The 25,434-nt window shown below is 39.1% G+C and overlaps 1 protein-coding gene across 7 annotated transcripts in view; it reads right to left on the reverse strand.

Annotated features, from left to right (window-relative positions):
- GAB1 (GRB2 associated binding protein 1) overlaps window positions 1-25,434 on the reverse strand; it is a 100,938-nt gene that overhangs the window by 48,515 nt on the left and 26,989 nt on the right. Inside the window, exons 1-2 of one of the 7 annotated variants that reach the window (XM_021394099.1) lie at window positions 5,941-6,037; window positions 5,407-5,499 (exon numbers count right to left, since the gene is read on the reverse strand). The exons of 4 other annotated variants lie outside the window; for them this stretch is intronic. Coding sequence is in view for 1 of the 3 variants with exons in the window: in XM_021394096.1 (XP_021249771.1) it covers window positions 5,307-5,309 (3 nt within the window). In the remaining 2 variants the exon portion in view is untranslated. Of the gene's footprint in view, window positions 1-5,306; window positions 5,325-5,406; window positions 5,500-5,940; window positions 6,048-25,434 lie in introns of those variants that run through there. 2 more of the 7 variants (XM_021394102.1, XM_021394096.1) reach the window with 2 other exon arrangements.

Consider the following 25,434-nt stretch of genomic DNA (forward strand, 5'->3'; position numbering starts at 1 on the left):
AGTTGTTGCTCAAACAGTTGCATGAAATTTTTTAAAGGATTAGAACTTGAGAAATATGTCAGTGAATATTTGTTCTGTACAACCCTTTTTGCAGCATTTGTTCTCATGTGATTAAGTAACTACACTTACTAACAAACTGGCCAATTGTCCTTGTTGGGGTTACCAAGTATTATTACCCATAATCCTCACATTATTTAAGTTGCTTTTCCTCTATCAGTATAATGACCACCTGTTTTTCCATTCTAAAAATCCTGCAGAAGTCGCAAGCATTAGCAAGCTAACCCAAAGAAGGCATCACTGGCATCCCTCTCCATTAACGTCTCCATTAATTATTTTCCCTATGACTGACCAGCAGGCACGTGAATAAAATCACAAATCTCTGATCTTCCTTCTCATCTCTCAAGCACAGATATTTGCATTCAGTTTTTCATCTCACCACTCCAAAAAGTACGTTGCAAGGGCTGTATTTGCCATCTTTCTTTTCCAGAGAACTAATCTATGGCTTGGAGGAAAGAGACTCACCCAGGGGCACAGGGAGGATCCGAAAGAACACTTGATGTTTTACAAACATAGGTTAAACATTTCCTCAATCCAAAAGAACTTCTAAAGTAAACAGAAAACAAGCAGGGTGTGAAGCAGAGAGAAGTGAGGAAGACAGCCCAAGGTCACTTTGTAATTCTCACTTGGACATTTGTTTTAGTGCTGAGCTTATTGTTGAGGTTTTATGACTCATCTGCCAGCATCAACATTTTATTTTCTTTATGCTTTCACCCCATCTATTTCATCCATCTCTCTTTACTTTTTTTCCAGAGCAAAAGGAACAGGGAAATACCTGCACATCTTTGTCAAACAGGAAGACAGACAGCAAACAGGAGAAGCTGAGTATTTCTGCTTCTTTTTTTCTCCCCATTTTTAGTTCCCACGTGTTGAATTCACCACAAGAGCCAAGCACACCTCTAATGCCGCTCCACTGATTCATACATTAGAGCTACGCTCTGCATCACTTCAGAAGCCCAAATGAAATACCCAAGTATTCACACAATGTTTCTTTTAAGTTCTGTTTGTGTTGGGCACAGGGCAGTGACATCTGTCAGCAGGGAGCTTCATTACCACAACACACGTACCTGGGAAAACTGCCGGGAAGCAGCTCCAAGAGGTCATGGTCAACAAGGTTACTTGAAGCATACAACTTCAGTTTTTCCACAAGCCACTCTTAGGGCTTGCACAACTCCTGAATGGTAAAATTTCAAAATTTTGGCTTAAGTTTTCCCTGAGAAATCAGTTCTTCTGTATTTCCACGTGGAAATGTAGAAATACATGGGGTGTTTTTCAGAAAGCACTTTCTGGAAAACTTTGATAGAAGGTCAGACTATGAATTCAGAATTAACTGAAAACTGAAAATCATTGTTTAACACCTACTGGCAGTTGAAACACACTTCCTGAAAAGCTAATGCCTTTAAAAAATAAGACAGAATTAATGAACTCAGCACAAAATAAAGTATGTTCAGTATCTTAATTCTAAGAACAAACACTTCACTTCCTAAATTTCATAACAGTCCAACTGTTGTAGTACCATTGAACACTAAAATGTGTAAACAGATTGCTGCAAAACAAACAAACGTGATATGAGGAAAACACTGGATACATTATGACTTTCTTTAAATACTTAAGACTTGTTTTCCAGGAAACACCATCTTTTCTCACTGAGCAAAATAAGGAAAAAACAGTCTCAGTGGAAGTTTCCACTCTCCTGGCCATCATCCTGATCATCTGTTCCGAATACACACAAGGCCAAAATTTCCTGTTTTCCAACCATTGTCACCATTTTCTAGTCTTGCGCTGTCGATTCTAACTTTAGCTTGTTAAATAAACAAAAGAAAACACTGCAAATACGGCAGAACAATACTAGCACACAGATTTGCTGTGAAGACTCTTTTGTAAGTGATGTTTCAGCATGTGAACTAACTAGTCTCCCCGCATTACATAGCTAATTAAAGCATCAAAAACAGGACAAAATACAAGTCAGACCATTTTAGCACTCTGACTGCTGTTTGGTAAGTCTTAAACTAATGGAATATTTTCATAATCCTTCTACATTTTGCATGGAGGTTTTCACAGGTTTTTTTTTTAAGCCTTATGCCTGTCCCGAGTATAACTGTACAGCTTGTACCATCATCCATTGTTATGCTCACCTTCTCATGATCGGCAGCAGCAGTCATTTCAATACTTCGTTACTTTTCCACAGTACGCCAGAACTGTTGTGATGGCAAGCATTAGCTTCTCTGCAATACTCTTGCACATCAGACAACTATCATTGCATCTTTACCAAAGGAGAACTGACTCATCAAGCACTAAAGCAGATCTTCTGTGGAACCAGAATCTGAGTCCCCACGTCTCCATGCTAGGACCAGTGACCAGAACGTCCTCCTAGGTTCCCAGATCATCGTACCCACGCCCCTGGCATCCACAGCTATCCTGTTATTTCTGAACTCTCACAGACTTACCTTTTCAATTCCATTCTGCTTCACACCACCCACCCTGCATGGCGAGCGCACAGCTCCCTAGTAGCATGCTCCCTATGACGCAAGTTAGCTCAGCCTTCTCCTCTCACTGTTTTGTCAGCAATAAAAGCATAACACCATTGCATAAGCATATTTGTTGCAGGTCCTTCACCCACACATGGCACCTTTGGCTTGTTGCCCTTGCTCTCTGAACATCTCCCAGATTTCATCTTTTCCTCCCTGATTTCAAGTACATTCTGATCAGCTTCCTCTCTGTTCTCGTCCATACCACTGCACATGGATTGAATGTAATACTACCAGGACCATCTTTTCTCTCATGCTCATCGCATCTCTATTGTGAAGTTCTCCATTATCAACTCACTTCATTGCAGTTTCAATTCACTCAACATATTTCTAGGCTTTTTCTTATTAAGAGAGTGAATGGCTCCCTAAATCTGCAAGTCATCTCCTATTGCTTTACTGTACCAGCGATAACAAATTCAACACATTCTTCATCCTCTCCCAACTCTCCTTTGAAGGCTCCATGAATCAATAAGGGAACAAAATCTCCTACCTTCAGATTCCCCCTGAAGATCACCCTCTGCAATAGTACTTACAATCATTCAACCAATTATAATTTGCCTTTACATCAGATGGATTAATTTAAAAAGTACTGTTTTTGTGTATTCATCAGTCAAAGGTGGTGTGTGCTTTTTATTTCTGCTTCAGTTCCCTCATCAGCTCCTCATCAAAAGCTACATTCCCTCCCCCACAAATCTTAATTTAAGAAAGCAAAATGTTCAGGGTAGGTTCCCTTATTTTTAATGACTGTACATTTCTTATTACATGGATTACTGCAATGCTGACAAGATGTCCTGCACAAGACAACCTAGATAAGATGACAGCTGCACCCTGACTTGAATTCCACTGTCCTGAGCTCAGGAGTGCACGTTCTGACAAATAGTACAAGAGCAACGCACAGAAATATAAAAACTAAAAAAAAAAAAAAAAAAATATTAAAACAAGATGCATACTTCACACAACTGAATATACTTAGCCAGAAATCTTACGAGGCATGGCTTTAATTCACATCCACTGTCTATAGAAGGCACTGCTGAAAACCCCGTTGTTTTGATAAAAACTAAAAAAAAAAAAAAAAAAAAAAAAAAAGGACTTATAAAGATGCAATTAATCTGAAGCTGAAAGATAAAGCCTACACTCCACTGAGATCAACAGCTGCTTTCCCACTAGTGGCAGGGGATGAAATACACCACTGTTTTTGTCCACACATTTTTCACTTTCTAGCAGGGTAGTAATTTCAAAATGGTGTTTGTAACTAGGCATAAAAAAAAAAAAACACACCATTCTTCCAGTTCACAAGCCCAGGGCTTTTTATTTTTTTAATAAGTATTTTGTACACATCTTGTACAGATTTAGCTTTCTGTTTATTTTTTTTTTCTTGCTTCTTTAGATATCTACCTTCATCATCTATGAAAGCCTTAAAAGCAGGGAAAAACAAGACATTAGAACTGTGTGAAAACACACAACGTCAGACTCCATTTTGGATCCTTTAGAGGACAGTGAAGTTGCAACAAACCTACAACGCATGTCTCATGTTTGGTTTGCCCAGATGGTGTGCTCATGCCACATAATTTCCACACATGACAAGGTCAGGCATCCAGCATGCCATCTCAGACAAAATGTTTATAGGTCTAGATGCTCTATCTTGTATTCCCCCCCAAAAAAGGTCTTTGAGCTACAGAAGCAGCAGTTTCTTCACATTCAACAAGGGATGAAGAATTAAAATGGATTTGAGGGTAGTGCAGAGTTGCCCCATAATTCCAGACTACGTTTTAAATTATTTTCACAAATTGAATTCAGGACATGTTGACACTCCATCCTTATCCATTCCTTGTGAGAGCAAGGCAGTATGCTAGCTGCTGACATTTCTGCAAGTCAAGCATCTGCAGACTAAAACAGCAGCCTCTTCTGTAAAGGAGTTAACCACTATTACAGCAATGAAAGGGCCGACAATTTCTTGAGCCACTTCATGCATAGGAAAGGGAAAGCTATTGTTCTGCCAAAGCATTATAGGGAGAATCAACACATTATGTTTTAAATACTGCAAGGCTGCAAGGAATTCCTTGTGCCAATAAAGGATGAGAAATAAGAAGGGCATGCTCAGTGTTGTTTACATTATTTTAAGAGCACAATTATCATCTTTTCCATTACAAATCATCAAATATGCTATGTGCATGAATCAAGTACGCAGACATAGAATAACAGCTGCTAAAAAAAATAAAAAAGTGAAATAAAAGTCAGCATTGCATCTGATATATACATCCACTCCTATCACTGAGAACACTTGGCAACTGTACTCAGTGGAGTATTTTCACAATTGACCTAAAGAACTCCTGAAAAAGAATTCATTTCTAAACGAACAAGCACAGTTCAGATTTGCAGAGCATTATGATATGTAAGTTGCTTTCACTATGCTAACCTGAGTTTCTTTTGTAACAAAAACCCCTTTTCCAAGACTGCAACAGATATACTTCATTTTAGGGTCAAATAGCTCACTAGTAGTTACAAAGGAGTTAAGACATTAAAAAAAGCTACATTGCTTACCAATAGCAAACCTAACAATACACCAGCATACCAGAGGATTAGGATGATTTGGCATAACAACTGAGTAGTTTACAAAATGCTGCCCAATCTCAAAGATGTAAAAATATATTTTTTGTTTTCCATATTGTAACAGCACTATCACGTACTATTTACATAAGCAGTTTTAATGAACTTCATTACCATGACCAATTATGTTTTTCCTCCCGCTCCAGAGCAATCTTATGAATCCAGGTTTGTTCTGAAACGAAATTCTTCAAATCTCCTTCACACAATTGCTTACCACAAGAGCTGCAGTGCCCTGCCAGAGGAACCCGAGCACCAGCAAGATGAGCCCTTGTCAGCATCTGCTCAGAGCAGCTCGCTACAAGCCGTCCTGTTGACAAAAGGATGGAGGATTCATGCTACTGTTTTAGCAGCCAAGAAACAATGTGGTTCTTGAATAATGATACAAATATTAAGATAAGCTAGGAGTTTTAGAGCACTGTAGGTATGCCTACATACAGATGTATCGAACTGCAGCAATACATCACATAACTTCTACTTGCACTCCAAGGCATAAAACTCTTTTAGCAATACAAGTGAGCTAACAGGTAAAGCTGTAGGCTGCTGCTTCAGAAAGCTTCCCGAGTCCACTTCTAAAGCAAAATGAAAGCTAAACCTCTTTCTTGGAGAAAAAAAAAAGGGGGGGGGGGGGAAGCATATTTCAAGCAAAAAGATAATATCCCTTAAGGAAGCCGCTGTTTAACCCAAATCATTTTCTGTATGTAGAAATTAAAAGAAGAATAAACAACAAGAACAGTTTTCTCTAGTTTACCTCTTTAAGTCCTCAGAAAACTCAAGCAATGTCCTGGCCATTTCTGTAGTTGTGTCTACCCCAAAACAAGCAAAGCTTTCTTTTTCCTGTCAGCTTTCCATCTCACTATACACCACCCTATCCTCATAACCTTTGACCAACAGGAAGTAGACACAATGGCCTGAAAATAACAGCAATTGTAACATTTAGAATGATTTAATACATGAGGGGTGGGTTTAAGATTTGAAAGCCTTCCCTTGCTTGGTTTTCAAACCGTTGCTTAAAAAGCATGCTATCTACATAGCATTAGTTAAAGACTCAAGGCTGAACTAGGCTAAAACTAGGGAAAAACACTGCAGAGCGTACAAAGGTATAAATTCTTGCCTATGTTGAGATTCTGCACTGAAGTCTGCCATTAGGCTATCGCATAGAATTGACAATTTTACAATAGCATAAGCAGAAAACTCTTACAGCATTCTGCCTTTTTTTCCAAATAATTCTACCTATTCCTTATCAAAGTGCTCAGATAAATAAGAAGTTCAGCCTCTCACAGAATAGTACATTCTAGTATGAAAAGTAACCAGCAGTCCATTTAAACACTGTAGTCAAAAGTATTAAGTCTCATGATTGAAAGTCCCAGAACAGTTTGCTAATGAGAAGGACCTTCCTAATGTCAAGCATTCAAAGAGCACTTCATGGTGTAGAAGGAAAGACTTTTATCTTCTCCTCATGTAAAAGCACATGCAATGACTCCATAGATATTTTCATTACCGATATAAAAGTCACGTGCTTCAAATTTTACTAACATCTTGGCAAGAAAACTCAAGGGTTACAGATTCCAAAGTCCAGACAGACAACTGAAGTACTTCTTTTCATTAGTTTAATTCCACGTACTGTTTGATTACTATTTTGCTTTACTATTAAACTCACGATCCTGTCCTGCCTCTGTCACCCTACCCAAAGACTCCAGGTTCCTCCTTGGCCATTGCACCACAACACACAGAGGTCACCAAGATAAGAGCAGAGCAAACCAATACTAAGGAATTCACCTCTCTCACAGACAGTTTTACTGTGTCTCGTGGAGAGAGAAATGAGGGAGGAAAAAAGTAATAAATGTTACCCCATGAATACCCTGGATCATGCATCCACTGTACCTCTGCCCTGTATTGAGCACTGCATAGTTTTAGAGGCAATTCAATTAGAATTACACTCTAAACACTCTTTCGTTGGCAGGGGAAGCTCAGGCAATGCCTTTCTGCAGTCTAAGACTGGATCTAGCCTGTCAATGCAGTATTTCATTAAGGTCTGCAAGCTCAAAATAACTACAGAGAAGCTCCACATGATATATTTCAGTACAGTATCCACAACAACTTCCAAATACAAGATGTCTGCACTGCACATGAGAAAAGCTTTTCAGCACAGCAACAGAAACCACACATTGTAATCTCAGCTCAAAGCACGAAGGGTTCAACACTGACAGTAAGTGCAAGGCTCTCTGCAAGTTCGCAGTTTAAGAGTCCCTTGAAACCTCTTGGCCTGTTAAGAGGATCCTCCTTTTCCCTTCCCCCATTTTAAGACAGATCCTGATGCCATCACACCAAGGAATAACAGAGAAAGGATATCCTGCCTAGATTTTCCATTATACAGATCAAGTCATCAATCCAGAGAGGTCTTTGCTTACACATAGGATAAAAAGAAGATGCTTCCAACTGATAAACCCTGAGAGGAAGCAAGGTTAGCTTCACAACTATTTTTAAGCAGTTAGCATTCACACAATGGCCTAAAATGAATGGCCAACCCACAGGGTCCATAAAGACTTCATATCAAAAAATACTGAGGAGGTAAGCATATCTGACAGAAAAAAAAGAAATGAATCAGAAGGGGGAAGATCAAGTCATACTTCTTCCCAGACTCATCTTGAATTAAGTCTGCATGCTTAGTCTAAGAAAGCAAAAACATCGTAAGCTTTACGTAGTTTTCTCTAAAAGCAAAGCATTTCCCTTGACAACTGCTGTGAAGAATCTCTCTGCTTGGCTCTGGATATTTTGACTAATGGTTTTTCATCATATGACAAACATTAGGTAAACACAGGAAAATAAGAATATCTTTATGTAGCGTTATCATGAAAGAAGGAACTTGTTTCTCAGCCCTAAATTCAAAGGCAAGTGACCACAGCTGGGCTGCACAGTGCCCTGCAAGAGGGGCTGAACTCCCAGCTGAGCAGCTCAGGACACCTCACCACCTAACAACAGGCACTGAGCTTACCAAACGGCCAATGTTTCACACCTCCCCCAGTTTAAAGCATCAGGCATGTAAGTATGATATGAAAAAAATGTACTTTGTGCATCTGGGCAGTAAATGAATACAAACATCTCTGGAATCATCTAATGATACACACTTCAAATGGTATCTTTTCAACATTAAATGCGCAGAAAATGTAATTCCTGTGGCAGGCGATTCTTAAGATAAACAAGAGAAGACAAAACAATCCTGAAAAAAAAATCACCTTAATAATCCAGAAAATACCCAGAAACTCAAAACATTTTTCATATCATCATCTATCTTCTCCTTTCAGTTCTAAGAAGGATTTGAGTTGTTTTCTTTTTCAAATATAAGCGTCTATACTTCAGGAGATTTTTTAGGTGTTGTTCTTTTTAACAGCAGCATCCTTCCGATGAATAACCACTAAGGGAAGAAAAATTGCACAGAATTTCTGATCTCATCAAACTTTATCCCCTCCTCTGTCTGTGCACTAGAGAAAGCGAACAATAAGCCTGCTGTTCCCTTGGTACACTGAGACTGTTCATTTCATCGTTCGTATCTGATCACAACACAGAATACAGAACAACACTGAAAGCAGATAAAATAAAAATCATTAAACCACCAACACTACTATGAGAAATTAAATTTCAGATTTTTGTTTCTATTTCTTATTAGATTTTGAGCAGATTCAAGTGTTACAATCCCTTTACTTCATCTGGCCTGTAAAGTACTTCACATTTTTAAGCTTTGTTCTTTGACATAGAAAGCAAGCACTCTATTGTCCAACTGGTTCTTTTAAACCTTTTTGAGAGTTTCACTTACTATAAAAATTGTTTAATTTTTAACTTACAGGCAGCAAAGGAACTCAAACTGAGTGCCCTGCTACTTAGTTAATTAGCTCTCTATACATCTAAATGACATCTACTTTGTTTACTGACTGGAAGCTCTTACTACTGCCAGCACTTTAAGAACAATGTGACTGTGGAAAGGGGAAGAAAACATGTTTTCCTACATTTTATTTGTCATCTAACAGAATTGTAAGGTACACATGCACCAGTCCAAAAATATTTTTAATTGCCGGTAACCTCAAATGGACAAAATAACCTTCCTCAGCAGGTACTTGGTTTGAACTCCTACCTTAACCCATTTCATTCTGGAACTATTTATGAGTAATAGGAATTGCCTGATTGCTATGAAATTGATTATTTTTCCAGTATCTGTACCATGATGGCTCTCAAAGACATATTCTGTTATAAAGGTAATCATTATTTAACCCTTAAGATGGGAAGTGATCTGAGGCGACAGCAGACGTGAGATCAAAAACAAAATGGAAAACCTTACATAAAATCTTATAACTCTTAAAAAAACACATCATTTATGTAAGCTTGTATAGATTATTTCAGTTGCCTTTGAATACATATAAGATATACTGCCATAAAGACATACCAAACTTCAAGCAAACAATGGAAGTTTCTCGTTTTCCCACCACAGGAGCCTCCAAAGCCTCCTCTCAAGAACTCCTGGTGCCAAGTATGCTAGGTTGTATGACAAGGATCTAGGAGTCTGTGGGGTGCAGCAGAGCGAGAGAGACACCACTAGTCAGGCCAGGTTTTCAAGGCTCCTCAGAACACAGGTCTGCTCTGCACTATGCCTTCGCAGATCCGTTTGGCTCACCAAGGTGCCAGCACTGCTGGCAGCCCCAGTGGGGAGAGCTCACAGAGCTCTGTTTCAAATAGTCGAGTCAAGGCAGGGTAGGGCACATACTTCTCTTTTGCAACTAGCGTTAGGTCTCATATAGATTTTCTAGCCTGTCATTTACCCTCAGTGCTGAACAGTCTCAAGGCGTACACCAATGTCTCCAAGTATACGGCTCGTGTACTTGTACAACCATGTATTCTCCCTCCCAGGCTTGAAACCTAACAAACATGCTGAAAAAAAAATGTAAACAGCTTCTCTAAGCAATACTGAGCCAATCTTCACACTGGAGCATGTGAGTTCTGCTTCTGTCACAAACCTCCTCCTTCTGGAAAACTGCAGAGCTGAAGCTGCTTATTCACTATCTGAATCGTGACAGAAGAGCTGTAAGGCCAACACTAACAACATCAAGCCATAATTTTAGAAGCTGCTGATGCAGAATGATTATGTCTTCACTGTCACTGACTGAGAAGATAAGACACCTACAAAGTCCCATAATTGTACTGCTGCAGTCAGTTCTCTATTAGACAGGTGCCACTTCACTGAAGCTAGACATAATTACAGAGCACTCACTTTTCCTGATAAGTAAGGAGGCCAGAGACTGAATAATATGCAAACAAATACACTCTCACTTTTGAAAATATGCTGACATACCCAAGTGGCAGCCATTGTTATTCTCAATTATAAAATTTTTCATACAAAATATGACAGACTTCAGCAGATGAGGTGAGTCAGCTCAGATACTGCTAACTTAAAATTAAATTAATACACTGTGAAGATCATAAGATTGAGGATGGGATGATAAAGCAAGTCTGTTTAACTCTTGGTATCGCTTGATTTGAGGTCAAAAAATGTGCACCACTTTTTTTTTTTCCCCTCACACTTAAAACCATGAGGCCCCACGGCACATCACAAGTCTGAACACTAACAGGACTCCTTACATCAGTAGCTGATGGACGCTGTCTAAACTGTTTAAAATCAGAACAATTATTTCAACAACTAAAGTCACTGAAGCAAAGTAAAAGAAATCTTGGCACCTTCAGCAGTGTATACCTATCAGCTGGCCTTCACTGTTTAGTGTCTTTACTGATGACCTGGACAAGGGGATTGAATGCATCCCCAGTAAGTCAGCAAATGACACCAAGTTGGGAGGAAGTCTTGATCCGCCTGGGGTTAGGAAGGTCCTACAGAGGGATCTGGATAGGCTGGATCTCTGGGCTGAGGCCAGCGGGATGAAGTTCAACAAGACCAAGTACCAGGTCCTGCACTTTGGCCACAACAACCCCATGCAATGCTACAGGCTTGGAGCAGAATGAGTGGAAGACTGTGTCTAAGAAATGGACCTGGTGGTTGACAGTCGGATAAACATGAGCCAGCAGAGTGCCCAGGTGGCCAAGAAGGCCAATGGCATCCTGGCTTCTTTAAGAAAAAACATTACCAGCAGGAGCAGGGAGGTGATCATCCCCCTATACTCAGCTCTGGTGAGTCCGCACCTCCAGTACTGTGTTCAGTTTTGGGCCCCTCACTACAAGAAAGACATCGAGGTCATGGAGAGTGCTGAGAGAATGGCAATGAAGCTGGTGAGGGGTGTGGAACACAAGTTTTATGGAGAGTGGCTGTGGGAACTGGAATTGTTTAGTCTGCAGAATAAGAGGCTCAACAGAGATCTTACTGCTCTCTATAACTACTTGGAAGGAGGCTCTGGCGAGGTAGGGACTGACCTCTTCTCACGTGTAACTAGTGATAGGACTAGAGAGAATGACCTCAGATTGTATGTAACAGGGGAGGTTCAGGCTAGATATTAGGAAGAATTTCTTCTCAGAAAGAGCGGTCAGGTACTGGCACAGGCTGCCCAGGGAGGTGGTGGAGTCACCATCCCTGGAGGAGTACAAGAAACGTTTAGATGTGGTACTAAGGGACAAGGCTTAGTGAGGAAATATTGGTGGTAGGTGGATGGTTGGATTAGGTGATCTTGGAGGTCGTTTCCAACCTTAGTGATTCTATGAGTAGTAAATAAGCATAACCAGAATTAATCACATTTTCCACCACCTCACAACCTTACTCAAATATTGCAATAAGAGTTGAACAATTTATCACACTATGAATGCACTCCTCAAAGTATAGGGGATAGATGATTTTCCCCAGTATTACGTGCTTGAGCTGAACATAAAAATTAAACTCTTTCTGAATGAGCTGATGACAGCATGCAATGCCACTCCAAGGAACAGCTATAGCTGAGCTTCCCTAAGCTTTCAGGAAAGCTATCACATTACAACTGTGCTGATACATTTCCCAGAGAAACATGAAAAGTTTCAGTGATTTTGTTAAATAATACAAATGACGTGACACAGTAGAGAAGCACAGACAAATTACTGCTCTCTTTGATTCACAACATCTAGATTGTTATTTCCAGCCCAAATTAAACAAACTGGTGTTATGATACTATTGTTAGGCTAGATGTATAAACATGCTCTTGCACTTTTGGAAGCAGTCCAGCTAGCTCAACAAACATATTACAAAAGAAACTGTTAAGAGGTAGAAGATTAGCTTCTTCTTGGGTTCACACACCATGTTGTTATGGAGAGGGAGAAGGGGGTGGGAAGGAAAAAAAAACAGAACACAACAGTGGAACAAAATATTTTGTGATCAGTATTTTCAGAAGCACAGACGGTTTCTTAAAAAAAATAGTAACGGCTCTTATGCAGAAAAATAACTCCTGAGTATTTAATAAAGAGATATGCACATCAGGCAACTTCAAACAGCATGCTTAACTCAAGGTAAAAGCTTGTACAGTAGTCTGCAACTACTCCCGCAGCTGGTCCTAATTCCCCCCTTCTACCCTACATTTCTCCAAAACATTAAAATAAAGATATTTTAAAAGACATTTTTCCTCACTTCAAACAAAGGATAGGTATTTTAAGACAAGCTGTTTACAGTCATTTACCAGGGCACTCAGTTTACATGTAAGTCGAAAGCAAATATCTAAGAACCATAGTAAGCCATGGATTTACCAAATATTACAAACCAGCCTACGTAATTAGGAACAAAAAAGTGCCAATACTTAAAAAACAACAGCAGAGTAACTAATGTAATCAGGGATTAATATCCCTAGCTTACACAGTGCCTCAACAAACCTGGAGTTAATTCATTATTCCTGCAAACAGTCCTAAGTATCATTCCTGCAAATTTCTTTCTTAAGGCACCTTCTGTGAATATGATATGCAGACAAGAGAAACAAAGGCACTAAGTCTTTCCCATTCAAAAGGATCTTGAGAAAAGTATCTTCTTATTTATGATTTGCTCTCCCCTGTTCAAGGCCAACATTCTGGAAAGAGTAAGCTGATTTGCAGTCAGACCAACAAAGGAGGTTTCTATTTTCATAATGAAAACAGTTGCCTCATTTCACTGGAAATACTCCATAATTTTCAAATCTATTTAGAGGAACAGATCCTTTGTGGAAAAATGCAGCTGCAGATGACGCTTGCTTTGCCCATTAAGTAAAAAGAAGCTATGAAGGTTCTGTTAACTGAGTACCCTCCAGCACCCCAGGCAGCATCAAGAGCTGACCAAGGTCTTTGAATGAGAGCTTGAGACACTTCAAGTCAGGTGAACAAGTTAAGGAGGAGAGAAAATGTTTCTATGCCTACTGAAACAGTCAAGTAATTCATTTCAGTCTACAATAAGAAAAACAGACTTACACAAAAATACATCTTACAAAGTTAGAGAGCTGTTTGAAGAAAGAGCATGAAAATGTGCAATGCTCACCAGAACCTTTGTTTCCTTCAGCGTTTAGTATTTGATGTGCAAAAACCAAGCTGAGTTTCAAAAATTATTGTCCTGCTTTTTCTTTGATATCACTGAAATTCAGCATGACCTTGCACTCAAAAATCAGTACAAGAGGATCTCAAGTAATGTCATTTTTGCTAAATCAGGAAAATTAAACCTGTAAAACTCAATCCATGTACTTACTATACTGATCATACTTCATAGCATATAGTTGCTTATAACCCCTTACTAGCTTACACAAATGTGTACTTTTATGTTTTGTCATATGCATGTGAAAGAATATTCTTGTCACAGTGCAAATTTCCCACTTTTTAGCACATTGGAACAGGCTGCTGTAGGGTTTTGGTGAGGCTTTTTTTTGACACCGTATCTTCAATAGCTCTCAGGCAAAGATCACTTACTTGCAGGACTGCCGAATAAATAGACCACATCTGAGAAGTGGTTCAGAAGGGATTACATCACTGGAGTTCCCTTGCCAAAACAGAGTATCCGTGTTTGCTTTTGTTTCACAAGATGAACATAAATGTTTATTAGTGTCACAGTATTTACTCTCACTAACAGAACAGACCAACCGATCACAACATGCAATGCAAATTGGAAACGTTTCTTTCTCCCCCCTAAACAGATAGCCAGTCCCATCTTTAATATCAAAGAGTTCAGCTATACAGCCAGAGTGGTTATTGCCAGTCTCGGATGAGTAGTCCATCCTTCCTAACTGTTGTCCCAATAACACCTGCATTATACATACTGTAACACCGGAATTTCAGAATTAAAAACATTTGGTTTTTATGTCAGCTTGCTAGCAAAAACAGAGCTTAAGTATATGACTAACCAAATGTACTACTTTTCACTTGAAATTTCATGTCATTCAATGAGCTGCCTAAAACGTAGCAAATGACCAAGTCAAACAGAATTTCTGTATGCCACCTGTTCTAGCATGTGCACACGCTACCTGCCATGCTAACTTTAAACAGGACAAACAGGAGGACAAGGAGTGCCATTTACACTCCATCTGCTCCTGGGCCAAAGCAAAGCTGACTGACCTTCAGAGGGGAAAAAAAAAAAACAAAACACAACAACAAAAAAAGGCAGTTTCTTTATAAAACAGAACTGCTGTTACCAGCAATGTAACACTTAAAATTCACTCTCACTGTAGGGGAATAGAAAGCTACATAAAATCAAAATATTCATTTTTAACACAAATAGTACAGAATTTCACATAAGAACAGCAAAATAGTAAATGATAAAATAACTCGACAGACTGTACAAGAAAATAGTTACATCATTTAGTATCTTACTTCAAGCTACAGGCAGATGGAATATCCCATATCAGCTTTTAATCCGGGCTGCGGCGACTTTGATCCAGGAGAAAAAGCCAGCAAGATCTCCATCTCAGCACCACTCCGAGCAGAACACTACACTTACTTCGCATCAGTTCCCAACTGCAATACAACTGAAAGCTCTGCAATCTTGAAGACTCGATGAAGGTTTTAATCATCTAATGAGATTACCTCATCTGCGTGTGGTTTCACAATGCAGTCTCAACGGTAGCCCATTAAGCCAGTCCCATGACATACAGTATCAATCATGCTAATCAGCTTACTCTGATAGCACTCCTAGAACTAGATGACTGCCATGCACAGAAATTACAACTGTGAGGAGTTTCAATCTCACTGCAGCAAAATTCACATGAAAAAAATGAGCTAGGTTTTGCTGCTCAAGTACAGAAAACATTGATGCTGAAATCATAATGTGAGTGCCATTTACATTCAACAGGTTTGAGCTATGGCACATTTTTAAATTTTACATACATTCTACGTTCAATCATAGCAAAGCACAATACTTCCTGTACAAAGAACATGAAGTTTAGATATAAGCTGGGAACATGTAAATTGTTATCAACTTCTGATATTAAATTTATTAAGCCTGATAGAACAGTACCAGTAGCTATGTTCTCTCAAATGCAGGATTCCACAGTCATCATCAAATGGAGGACATGCACAGTGTTGGTTTTTTTTTTCTTACTGTTACCAGTAAGAAAACGATAGAGTAATTCACACCATTCACTTAGTGAAGCTAGAAGCAGCCAGCCTCCAAGTAACAGAACATCTGAGCAAATAAAACTTGCTCTTTCTTCGCAGATGAAGCCAATGAAGAAATTTAAATATTAAAGCTAAACTGGCTAAGCTTACTCTGTTTTTTGTTCTTCAGTTGCATGGGAAAAATAGCCTTGAGTTCTAATGCCTTTCTAGGTTGACACGGTGATCCAGCTGCTGCTCATGCTAAAAAAAAAAAAAAAAAAGCATCTAGCTACACTACGTAGCTTGCAAGACAAAGAAAACAAGGGCCTCTAGTATTTGACTCTCATACAAGGCAAATGAAGCACCTTGTCCATAAAAGCAAAAGACTGACAGGCAAAAATCTAAAACATCTTTTAAGTTAGACAGCGCTACCTTATCACACTGGCATCACCTCTTTCCCTTTCCCCTCCAAAAGTGCTTTAACACATTAGCACTAGCAAGTTTATTCAACAGACAACACACTAGCAAAAGCACAAATATTAACATAGTTAACAACACCATCTCCTTTTCTGAAGGCTATACACACATCTAGACTTGACTGGGGACTATAACAAGCATCTCCCTAATATTCTTTATATTCTTTAAGGGGAAAGCCATTAGCTGCTTCTAATGAGGGCAAGGGAATGGAAGTGAAATAAAGGAGGCCAGACAGTACACAAGGCTATAATCTTGCAGCGTTTATGTTGTAAATGCCCAGAACCTCCTAGAACTTGACTCCTGTAAAACCAAGAATCTCAAATGCAACCAAAGAACCACAGACGAATTAGTACGAAGCAACTTTGGGCCTTTACAACCCTACTGGTGACTATCCACCCATTTTGCTGGGCCAAGTAAGATCCCCAAATTCTTCTGAAAGCATCTCAATCCATTGCAAGGACACTCATTTCAAGTGTGAGCATAAGAAGGAAAAGCTAGCACAGCAACTGCTAGATCACAAAATCAAATAATTTTTTACCTACGTTATCCAAACTCACTCACTCTGCTGGACCAATTGAAGGCAGGATTTGTCTTGGGACTCTTCCCTCCCTTTGTAATATTTATTTTATTTTTCTTAAGGGAGCATACTAAGATAAAAAGGTATGCCAGTAGAATCTGACATTCTGGATAAAACACATCACATTAAAAGCATCTAAACCTTTTCCTCTAGCTTTACGTAAAGGTGTTCAAATCCAAGCAGTTCAATTGCTTCAAGTTTTTAGAAGGTATCAATGTCTCAAGCAAAAGCAAATATGTTTCCATTTCAAATACAAAAATCAAGACCCACAAGTAACCCTGCTACACAAATGCATAACCCTTTAGAACAAAATATAAAGCTAGGTCATGCTGATTCTCTCACCTGGACTTAATTACTTCTATACTGAGCCAACACCTTTCTTTTTTAAGAATTACAAGCTTGTTTAAGATTTTTCACTTAATTTTAATACACCTTGTTTATAAACACAGCATCAAGGAAATTTCCAGATTTTGAAGGCAAGAGGGAAACTTGGGTAAGGAAGGACAAAAAGGAAACTGGGTGAGAGTGCCAACAAGAGTCAAAAACACCAGAAACCACTGGTGTCCTTTGTTCGGCAGCTCAGAGGTACCCAGGGATTCAGTGCCACTCAATTCCTGATGCAACAGGAGGTGTAGGAATCAGTGACCGCTCCTAACACCCAAGATTCACTCATTGCTTCCACTGAAGCTATCAAATGAAAATATCAACAGTAAAAAAAAAAACAAAAAACACACCTGTTTTTAACGCAAAGGAAAGGATCCAAAATAGGTTAGCTCCTTCAGCTGCAAGACACTAGGTTGCTGAAGGTGGCAGGAGGCCTGGTGACAAAGGGCACGGTACACAACATCTCATTACCTCAGCCTCTGCTGCAAAGATTAGCATTCAGAAATGCCAGACTCCTGAAGGAAGGCCAGGGCAACAGAGACTTCTCCTCAGTGGAAAAGGAGGAAGTTCAGGAACATTCACACAATCAAAGAAGCCCATGAGACCTGACAGGATGCATCCACAAGCACTGAGGAACTAGCTAACATCATTTCGAGTCCACTCTCAGTCTGAGAGTCATGGAGGCATTCTGGACAGGTTCCCATGGACTGGAATAAAGCAGAAGACTGTTGTCTTGAAGAAGGGCAAGGAGGTACACACATCTGAACTACAGATTGGTCAGCCTCATCTTAATGAAGTCAGTAACCCTGGGAACCACTTCCAAACAAATGAAGGACAAGACAGTTATTGACCGACCTGATGAAATACACGGCTTGGTGGATGTCACTTATCCTAACTTCAGGACAACCTTCAGCACCATCTCCCACAGCATCCTTATAGACAAACACAGTCAAACACTGACTACATAAGCAGCCAGCAAGCTGGAATGAAGCGGCTGACCTTCCAGGATTAGATGTTTGTGATCAGAAGCATGAAATCCAGCTGGAGGTCAATAACTGACTCCTGGTGTTATGCCGTTAATCTGGGGCCAGTACAGTTAAGTACCTTCACTAACGATGGAGCAGGATGCATGCTCAGCAAGTTCACAGGTGATATCAAACTGCCAGGAGCAACTGAAGCACCAGCTGGTTGTGCTGCCATTCAGAGGACCTCAACAGGCTGGAGAAGCAGGCCAATTAGAATCTTATCCAGCTCAAAGAGCTATATCAAGTCCTACACCTGTGAGGAATAAGCCAGGCATCCATGCAGGCTAGGGTACAGCCAGCTTTACAGGGATGGCTCCCAAAAGCCTGTTTAGCCTAGGGAAAAAGAAAAAAAAAAACAAAACACTTCATCCACATGCAGTAAATACCTGATTGGTAAAAGCAAAAACAGTGGAGCCCAACTCTCGCAAGCTGGGCCCAGTAAAAGGACAAAAAGTAACTGGCACAAACTGAAGTACAAGGAATTCCTTTTAAACTTAAGAAGCAGCTTCTTATCTTGAGGCTGACTACTGAAACAAGTTGCAAAAAGGGGTCTATCCTCAGAGATGCTCAACCAGTGGCCCTCAACAACTTGCTCTAGCTGACCATGCTCTGCAGAGGGGGTCAGACTAATTCCCCAGAAAGCCTTCCAATCTCAGTAACCATGAATGTATCATCAAGCAGCTGTCAAGCACTGTGTTTTCTTGACTGTTTTGAAGTTTTGCTTTTTTTCCAGAAGTGCACAAGCCAAAGGACAGTTGGCATAAGCAAAAACTATGGAATCCTCTGTGATTTGAAACACTGGCTATTGAGCAAGAGCTTTTTGGAAGCAATAAAATAATCTGCTCTTTTCAAAGCAATTTCCAATATTCTGGGAGACTCCCCTAACAAGGAATACAGTTTTAAATAGCAAGACAGGTAGACAGGGTACTACACAGCTTGATCTCTCTCTCTCTGTTAAGGTTAAACTGTTAATACATTTTAAAAACAAAGGAAAACAAAACAAAACACAAAAACTCTATAGCTACAAATCAGCACCGCTTATTCCATCATTCCATCAAAATAACTGCAATGATAATAAGGAGATGTGATAACGGAGAACGGGGAAATGCATTTGATGTCCATCAGCTTTGAAGGAGTAAGAAAAAAATCCTTCATGTGTCACTCTGCCACTGGCTACATGATCAGGACGCAATTTTTTTATTTTTTTTTTGCTTTTTTTGTTCTGTTTTTGTTTCCATTTCTTAGTATAGCATTGAAATCTACCCAAAAAGAGCAATGTAGCCTTTGTCAGAACCAAACCATTACAAATCTAAGACAACTTTGTAAGCTTCAACATAAAAAAAAAGTTTCGAACATGAACCACAATACTGGTAAGTGGAAAACTGGCAATGTACAAGTGTCTCTTGCTAAACTTCTGGACCTTTAGTAGGTCTAAACATTTAACTGTCCTACCCAGCAACTTAACACTGCTTCCAAATTTGAACAATATTCATTAAGTCTGCTAGTAACCTTCTAAAACCATGATGTTCTTTTCCATAACCCATATAAACGTCAACCTGAAAAATACTGACATGCTTCTCTGAGTTTCTCAACATTGCTACTAAGAGAACTTAACTGCAAGAGGACATCTGCCTTACACACATTCCAATATCTGTTTCTCTTTCACTTCTTTTCTAACACACACTACAGATGTCCAGAGCAAAAAAAAAAATAATAAGCACAACCAGCTTTAACATGATTAAACTAAGACAATAGTGCACCAACTCTATAACAACCTAAAACTTTGAAATTCATTGGCTGGTCTATCTACAGTCATATGCCTGATGTTATAATGTTAGTTTCTGTAGAGATCCAAAATATTAATTTAAATGAAAAGTCAGAAAATTATGATTGCACTCTCCACATGAAAGAGGTATCAAACAGATCGACCTCACAGCTTTGTCATCCATCCCAATTTCACTTAATGCCAGTGATATTCTGCAGACTGTCATTTAAGTTAACAGAATTCAAAGCCCAGGTAGGAGAGTCACATAAAGATTAGGAAAGAATAACTAATGCAAGGGTAATGAAAATACCTTGCTCTGAGAAAAAAATAAAGATTTATTGAATGTAAATTCAAGGATGGGATTTTTACCCCATTACTTATTTTTCAAGTGACCATTTACCTTTTAGTAATTCACCCTATTCATTTACATTTCCTAAGATATTTTTCAAAATCCAAAAACGATTGTGTAACTCAAGAGAGATGCCATTATTCACTTTTCTGGTCAATTTTCCTGAGTGTTTGGAATGAGAGGAGGAAAGCAGTAAGTACTGACTCCGGCACACAAATCTATCACTCAGAAATTGACAAAAATAAAACTAAGTAACAGTCATATTTTTGGTAGAAGAAGCTAAGGAATTCAAACAATTCCTGAGTTTATTTGTACTAAACTCCTTGTTCCAAAACACTTACCCTAATGCAAAGCACTCTAAAGCATATTGAAATTGCACATGCTTGCAAACAGCCAATGAACGAGCCGGGGTGAAAAACAGGAAGAAACTGATTTTCAGCACATGATCACAGGAAACAAATTTTCAGGCTGAATTGCAATTTTAGAAAGAATTTTGCAATTACTGTCATATACCAAAATATTATTACCTCAAGCTCGGTATATATGACCATAGTAATGCTTTGTGTCTGACAAGTTATTTTAGTTCATGAAAACCATGTAATTTCTGACACATTTCTTGTTGGTCAAAACCAACAGATTGCTCCACACTTCTAACCAATGCATTGCAATAGACACTAACGTTGAAAGAAGGTTTTAAGAAATATCTTCCCACCTGACAGTAATTTCTTTCTGACTCCATTATGATGAAGCAGAGAGTGTGAAGCTATACTGGAATTTACACCCACAGAAAACTTTAAAGATGAGAAAATGCTTCTGGAGATGGACGTTTGGCCACATTACGTATGGGTTTGGGGTTGTTTGTGTGTTTTTCTAATTTTGCATATTTAAAAGAGTCTGTCCTGGGAAAGTACAGGTGCTCCTTAGGCCAGCGTACTTTCAAACCTCACCTACAGGATTTACAGTGGATATAGTTCAGAACCACAAACCTCAACATATGTGCTGTATGGCACCGCCAAGACCACGTCTGTAAAAAGGCATATCTCAGCCTGCCCTTGCAGTTCCTGTCTAGTATACTGAAAAACCCAAGTGAATAGCACTAGACAAGATACATATTCATATATATGCTGATAAATGTTGTATTTGAACAGCACAAAACAAGGCAACCTGATCATTTCCTCTGACACTATTCCCTGCTGCCTTTCAGACAGGAGAGTGGTGAACAATGGTGATTATAAGGGAACAGACCATGTGAAGGGTAACCAGCTCCAGGGCGTTGTCTTATTAACAGTCAAAATAAAGAGCTGGCCTAGACAAGTCTTTGGATGCAGCAGAGCTCTAGCAGAGTGAACCCTAGGCCAGAGATGTGGCTAATAAGCAACCTGCACTATCTTCCAATCTCTGTAACGTGGATTCAGGTCTGAAATTTAAACGATGGTATCATTTCTTTGAATTCTGTCTCCTGCTCCTGATTTCTGTTATACATAATCACACACTGATACGATATGCACACAAGTGAATGATACTGGTAAAACAGTAATATCAAACATTGTTTCAAGACTACCAAGCAGCTACCCTGTGACATATGAATTAGAACATTCTTGATGCTACAGAAGATTTCATGGTATAAATTTGTAGTCCAAAAGCAAAACAGAGTAGTTTCAATTTTACTAGATTAAAATATTTCACCACGTACAGCAAGCTTTGTGGAAGAGAGGGAAGTACTGAAGTGCATGCATGAGACGAAGGACAAAATGGAAGTACTGATCTGCCTTCCCAGGTGCAAAGCATTTGGGAAAAGTCAAACCCACAAAAAGAGGGAAAAACAACTGGCCCCAAGAAAGACCCGATGCATCAGCGCATCACGCACAGCAGCGCAAAGTCCTGCCTACATGGGACCATCTCTGTGCCCTCTCCTGCTCTGGAGGGAGACAGGCTGCAGCGCACATGTTACAGCACACTGAACATACATCCAGGGCCACTGTTCTCAGAGGCTATCTTTAGGAATACTCTTCGTATAGTTTGTGTGTGTCTATACACGATACTTTATAGTCGTAAGTATCATAAAAAAGGAAAGCCAGCAGTTTCTTTCCATTTATGCTTGATCAGAGGGACCTCTTAAGATCATAAGGAAAACAGCCCTGCTCATCCTTCAACAATGTCCCACAAGTTACGCACAAGTGCACACAGGCTCACACGCTGTTTTGAAAGGAGAACAACAACTGATTTCCTGGAAGCGTGATGTCCTGTTTTGTTATTGGTTTTAGTTTTTTTTGTTCCCTCCCTCAAGGTGATGCAGAAAATCATCACCATCCCAGATGTTAGCCATAATAGCTTTGCACAGGATGAGGCAGCTGGCTGTACAAACACATTATTCTACATACCCATTCCAGATTTCACTGCTTTTTCTATAGGGGGTCTTCCAAATCCTGGAATTTCAAGCTGTAGGACATGAATAAGCATATATTTGAGTTTCCAGACACTGCAAGTGTGCATGAGGCAATGAACTTATACAAAGTATTTTTAGACTTCCGGCAATCAACTGTCCTCCTGGCACTGCTCAATATGACACATAGTCATATTGCCTGAATTATTCAGTTGTGCTAACATATGCTATAATTTAAAAGTTGCATTTCTGCCTTTCTGCAAAAAGAACTACTGTCAAATTTGCTCCTGCAAGAAGTTGAATCACAAGTGATTAAGGGTAATCTAAGCTAAACAGTATTGTGTAAATGCTTATTAAATTATAGAAAGTAATTCATTTTATCTACACAAGATAATGATGTAAACTGAACAAAACACCAGTAATGCTTGGGTGTGTATACCAAGAGAGGTAGCTAAATTCTGTGCAGTGAGTTTTGCCATTACAGAGGCACGTAAGTCTATGCCTTACTTGCAGACAAAAAGCACATTCTGCAAAGGAAAATAAATCAAACAACATTGCCTCAACTTTGCAGGTCCTGGAAGACAGAACCACTGCACTCCAAGAATTGTCCTATTTGCCAGCATGGCTCAGTAAACATCCAGTGTTTGAATTGTTTCTACAAGGAGTCAGGAGACAGCTTGTAGCGTACAGGTGTCTCACCTGTCAAAGAAAGGATCAAGTTATAGGTGTATCAGTGAGAGTATGCAAAGGCAGACTAACAGAGTCCAGCACAGGGCGATCTTGTAAGAAACAGCCCTGCGTGATTACTGGAACAACTTAATTATTCAGCAGAACTGATTAACAAATTACTATTTGATGCAGTTCCAGACTATACACTATTATAATAAATAGTGTCGTTAACCATGATTATGCATTATCTCTAATGAAGAAGCTTCAAATGAAAGAGCTTACTAATTAGCTGTGGCCTACATCTTGGAGCCAACAAAGGAATCTTAGAAGTCTTCTTCTACAAATTTAAAAACAAGCAAATAAGTTCAATAAGATGCTGATGGTATTTCTTCTGTAAATGAAGTAAAAGATGTCATCAAGATGTGATGTTGTGATTTTAATCTGTTACTGACGTGCTTCTCTTGGCTTATGACTGTTCTTGGTCTATTTTAGCATTGTGACTGTCTTTTATAGAAGAAAATGATTTACTTTTAACAACTGCCTCAGTTCGCGATCCCCTCATTAAGGCCATTATTTTCTGCATGCTAAGACACAGAAACTGATCACACTGTCCCAGCCCTTCAGAAAAAAAAAAGAATACATTTCATGGCCTAAAGCTGATGATATTTAATTGAATGGCCTTTGATTCTAAACCCAGCTGAGACTCCAATGCAAAAAAGGTACTTAGAGTCAAGTAATGAAAGTCATTTTGGAGGGTAAAAATTTCTCAGCAGTATCATGTTAGAAAGAAATTATAATCTTTTCTGAAGAAAGAAATCAAAATAATCTCTGTTTCATGTTAAGTTCAATTTTGTTTTTCTTAGACAAAATGACAACAGTCAAAGAATTCAAGTGAAGGAAATAGTCTCTGGAGGTTGCTCTCCAAAATTAGTGAAGAACTAATTAAAGGAGCTATGCTGACTAATTCAATGCTGCCAAGGCTACTACTGGTGTAGCTGGTGGGAGCAGAGCATTGTATTGCTTCCAGTTACAGTCTTAGTCTTGACAAAATGAAGAGTAGTTCAAAAGAGTGAGGAAAAAAAAAAAGCCAGATACAGAGTTAAGGATCCTCTTCCTATTAAGAAAAGAATACATTTCTTGTTATGATGCAGAGATAACCAACGCCTTTTAAATGAACAAAATGCACACCTTTTTGCCATTTCAGTTTTTCAAATTACTCTCCCCTTCTGTGCAGGACAACAAGCATTTCTGTACGTGGATCATCCAAAAAGCTTTATTAATTTAATCAAGTTTCTCACCTGCGAAGTATACTTTGTGGAGTACTGCATATGCAAAAATTTACAAATAATTGTTTTACACACTGCTCTTTCCTACCTATCACATGCAAGGAATTTTCCTGAAATACCCCCTGAACGCAAGACTATTCTCGCTATCACCAGAAGGTCCAAAAGTAGCTTGGGAACTTCCAAGCGGTCTTGCCCACACCTGCAAATTATAGTATTTTTTATCACAACTACACAAAATTGGTCCATTTTCAGACACCTGGCAGCCCAGCATTAGCTCCAAGAATATCTTGCCACTCTAATACTGTCTGTATGAAGAAAAGGCAGTTTGGAAATCAAACATTTTAAAGGAGAAAGCATCAATTCCTGAAGAGAGAGCACTGATTCCTGTCATGCAACATATTTAGTTTGTCTTCAGATCACAAGATAATGAGAAGCAATGCTTCAGTAGGAGTTACGTTAATGTTTTCTTAATAGGAAAATGTAATCTGAGAGCTAAAAATAATTCACTCTAGAACTATGGATAAGAGCAGAGCATAAACTACTTTTTATTCATGACAAATCCATACTGGGGCAGAGCAATGAGGCTGACATTTATGCCAAGAATACACACACTACTTGTAATAAAGCTTTAAGGATACTTGTGATACTTCTATAACTACTGAACTAACAAAAAAATATATACACAAGGATAAGCATGCACAAAGAAAACGTTTAAAGCCACAGGAGAGCTCACTCAGATTGATGTTATCTGATTTACAAATTGAGAAGGTGAAGTGCTTTGTTATCTCTCCAGTTCCCTCACCACTTCGCCATTTAATGTTCTGCATTTCCTCTTT

The sequence above is a fragment of the Numida meleagris genome, chromosome 4 (assembly GCF_002078875.1).
Source record: "Numida meleagris isolate 19003 breed g44 Domestic line chromosome 4, NumMel1.0, whole genome shotgun sequence".
Classification (NCBI taxonomy): Eukaryota; Metazoa; Chordata; class Aves; order Galliformes; family Numididae; genus Numida; species Numida meleagris.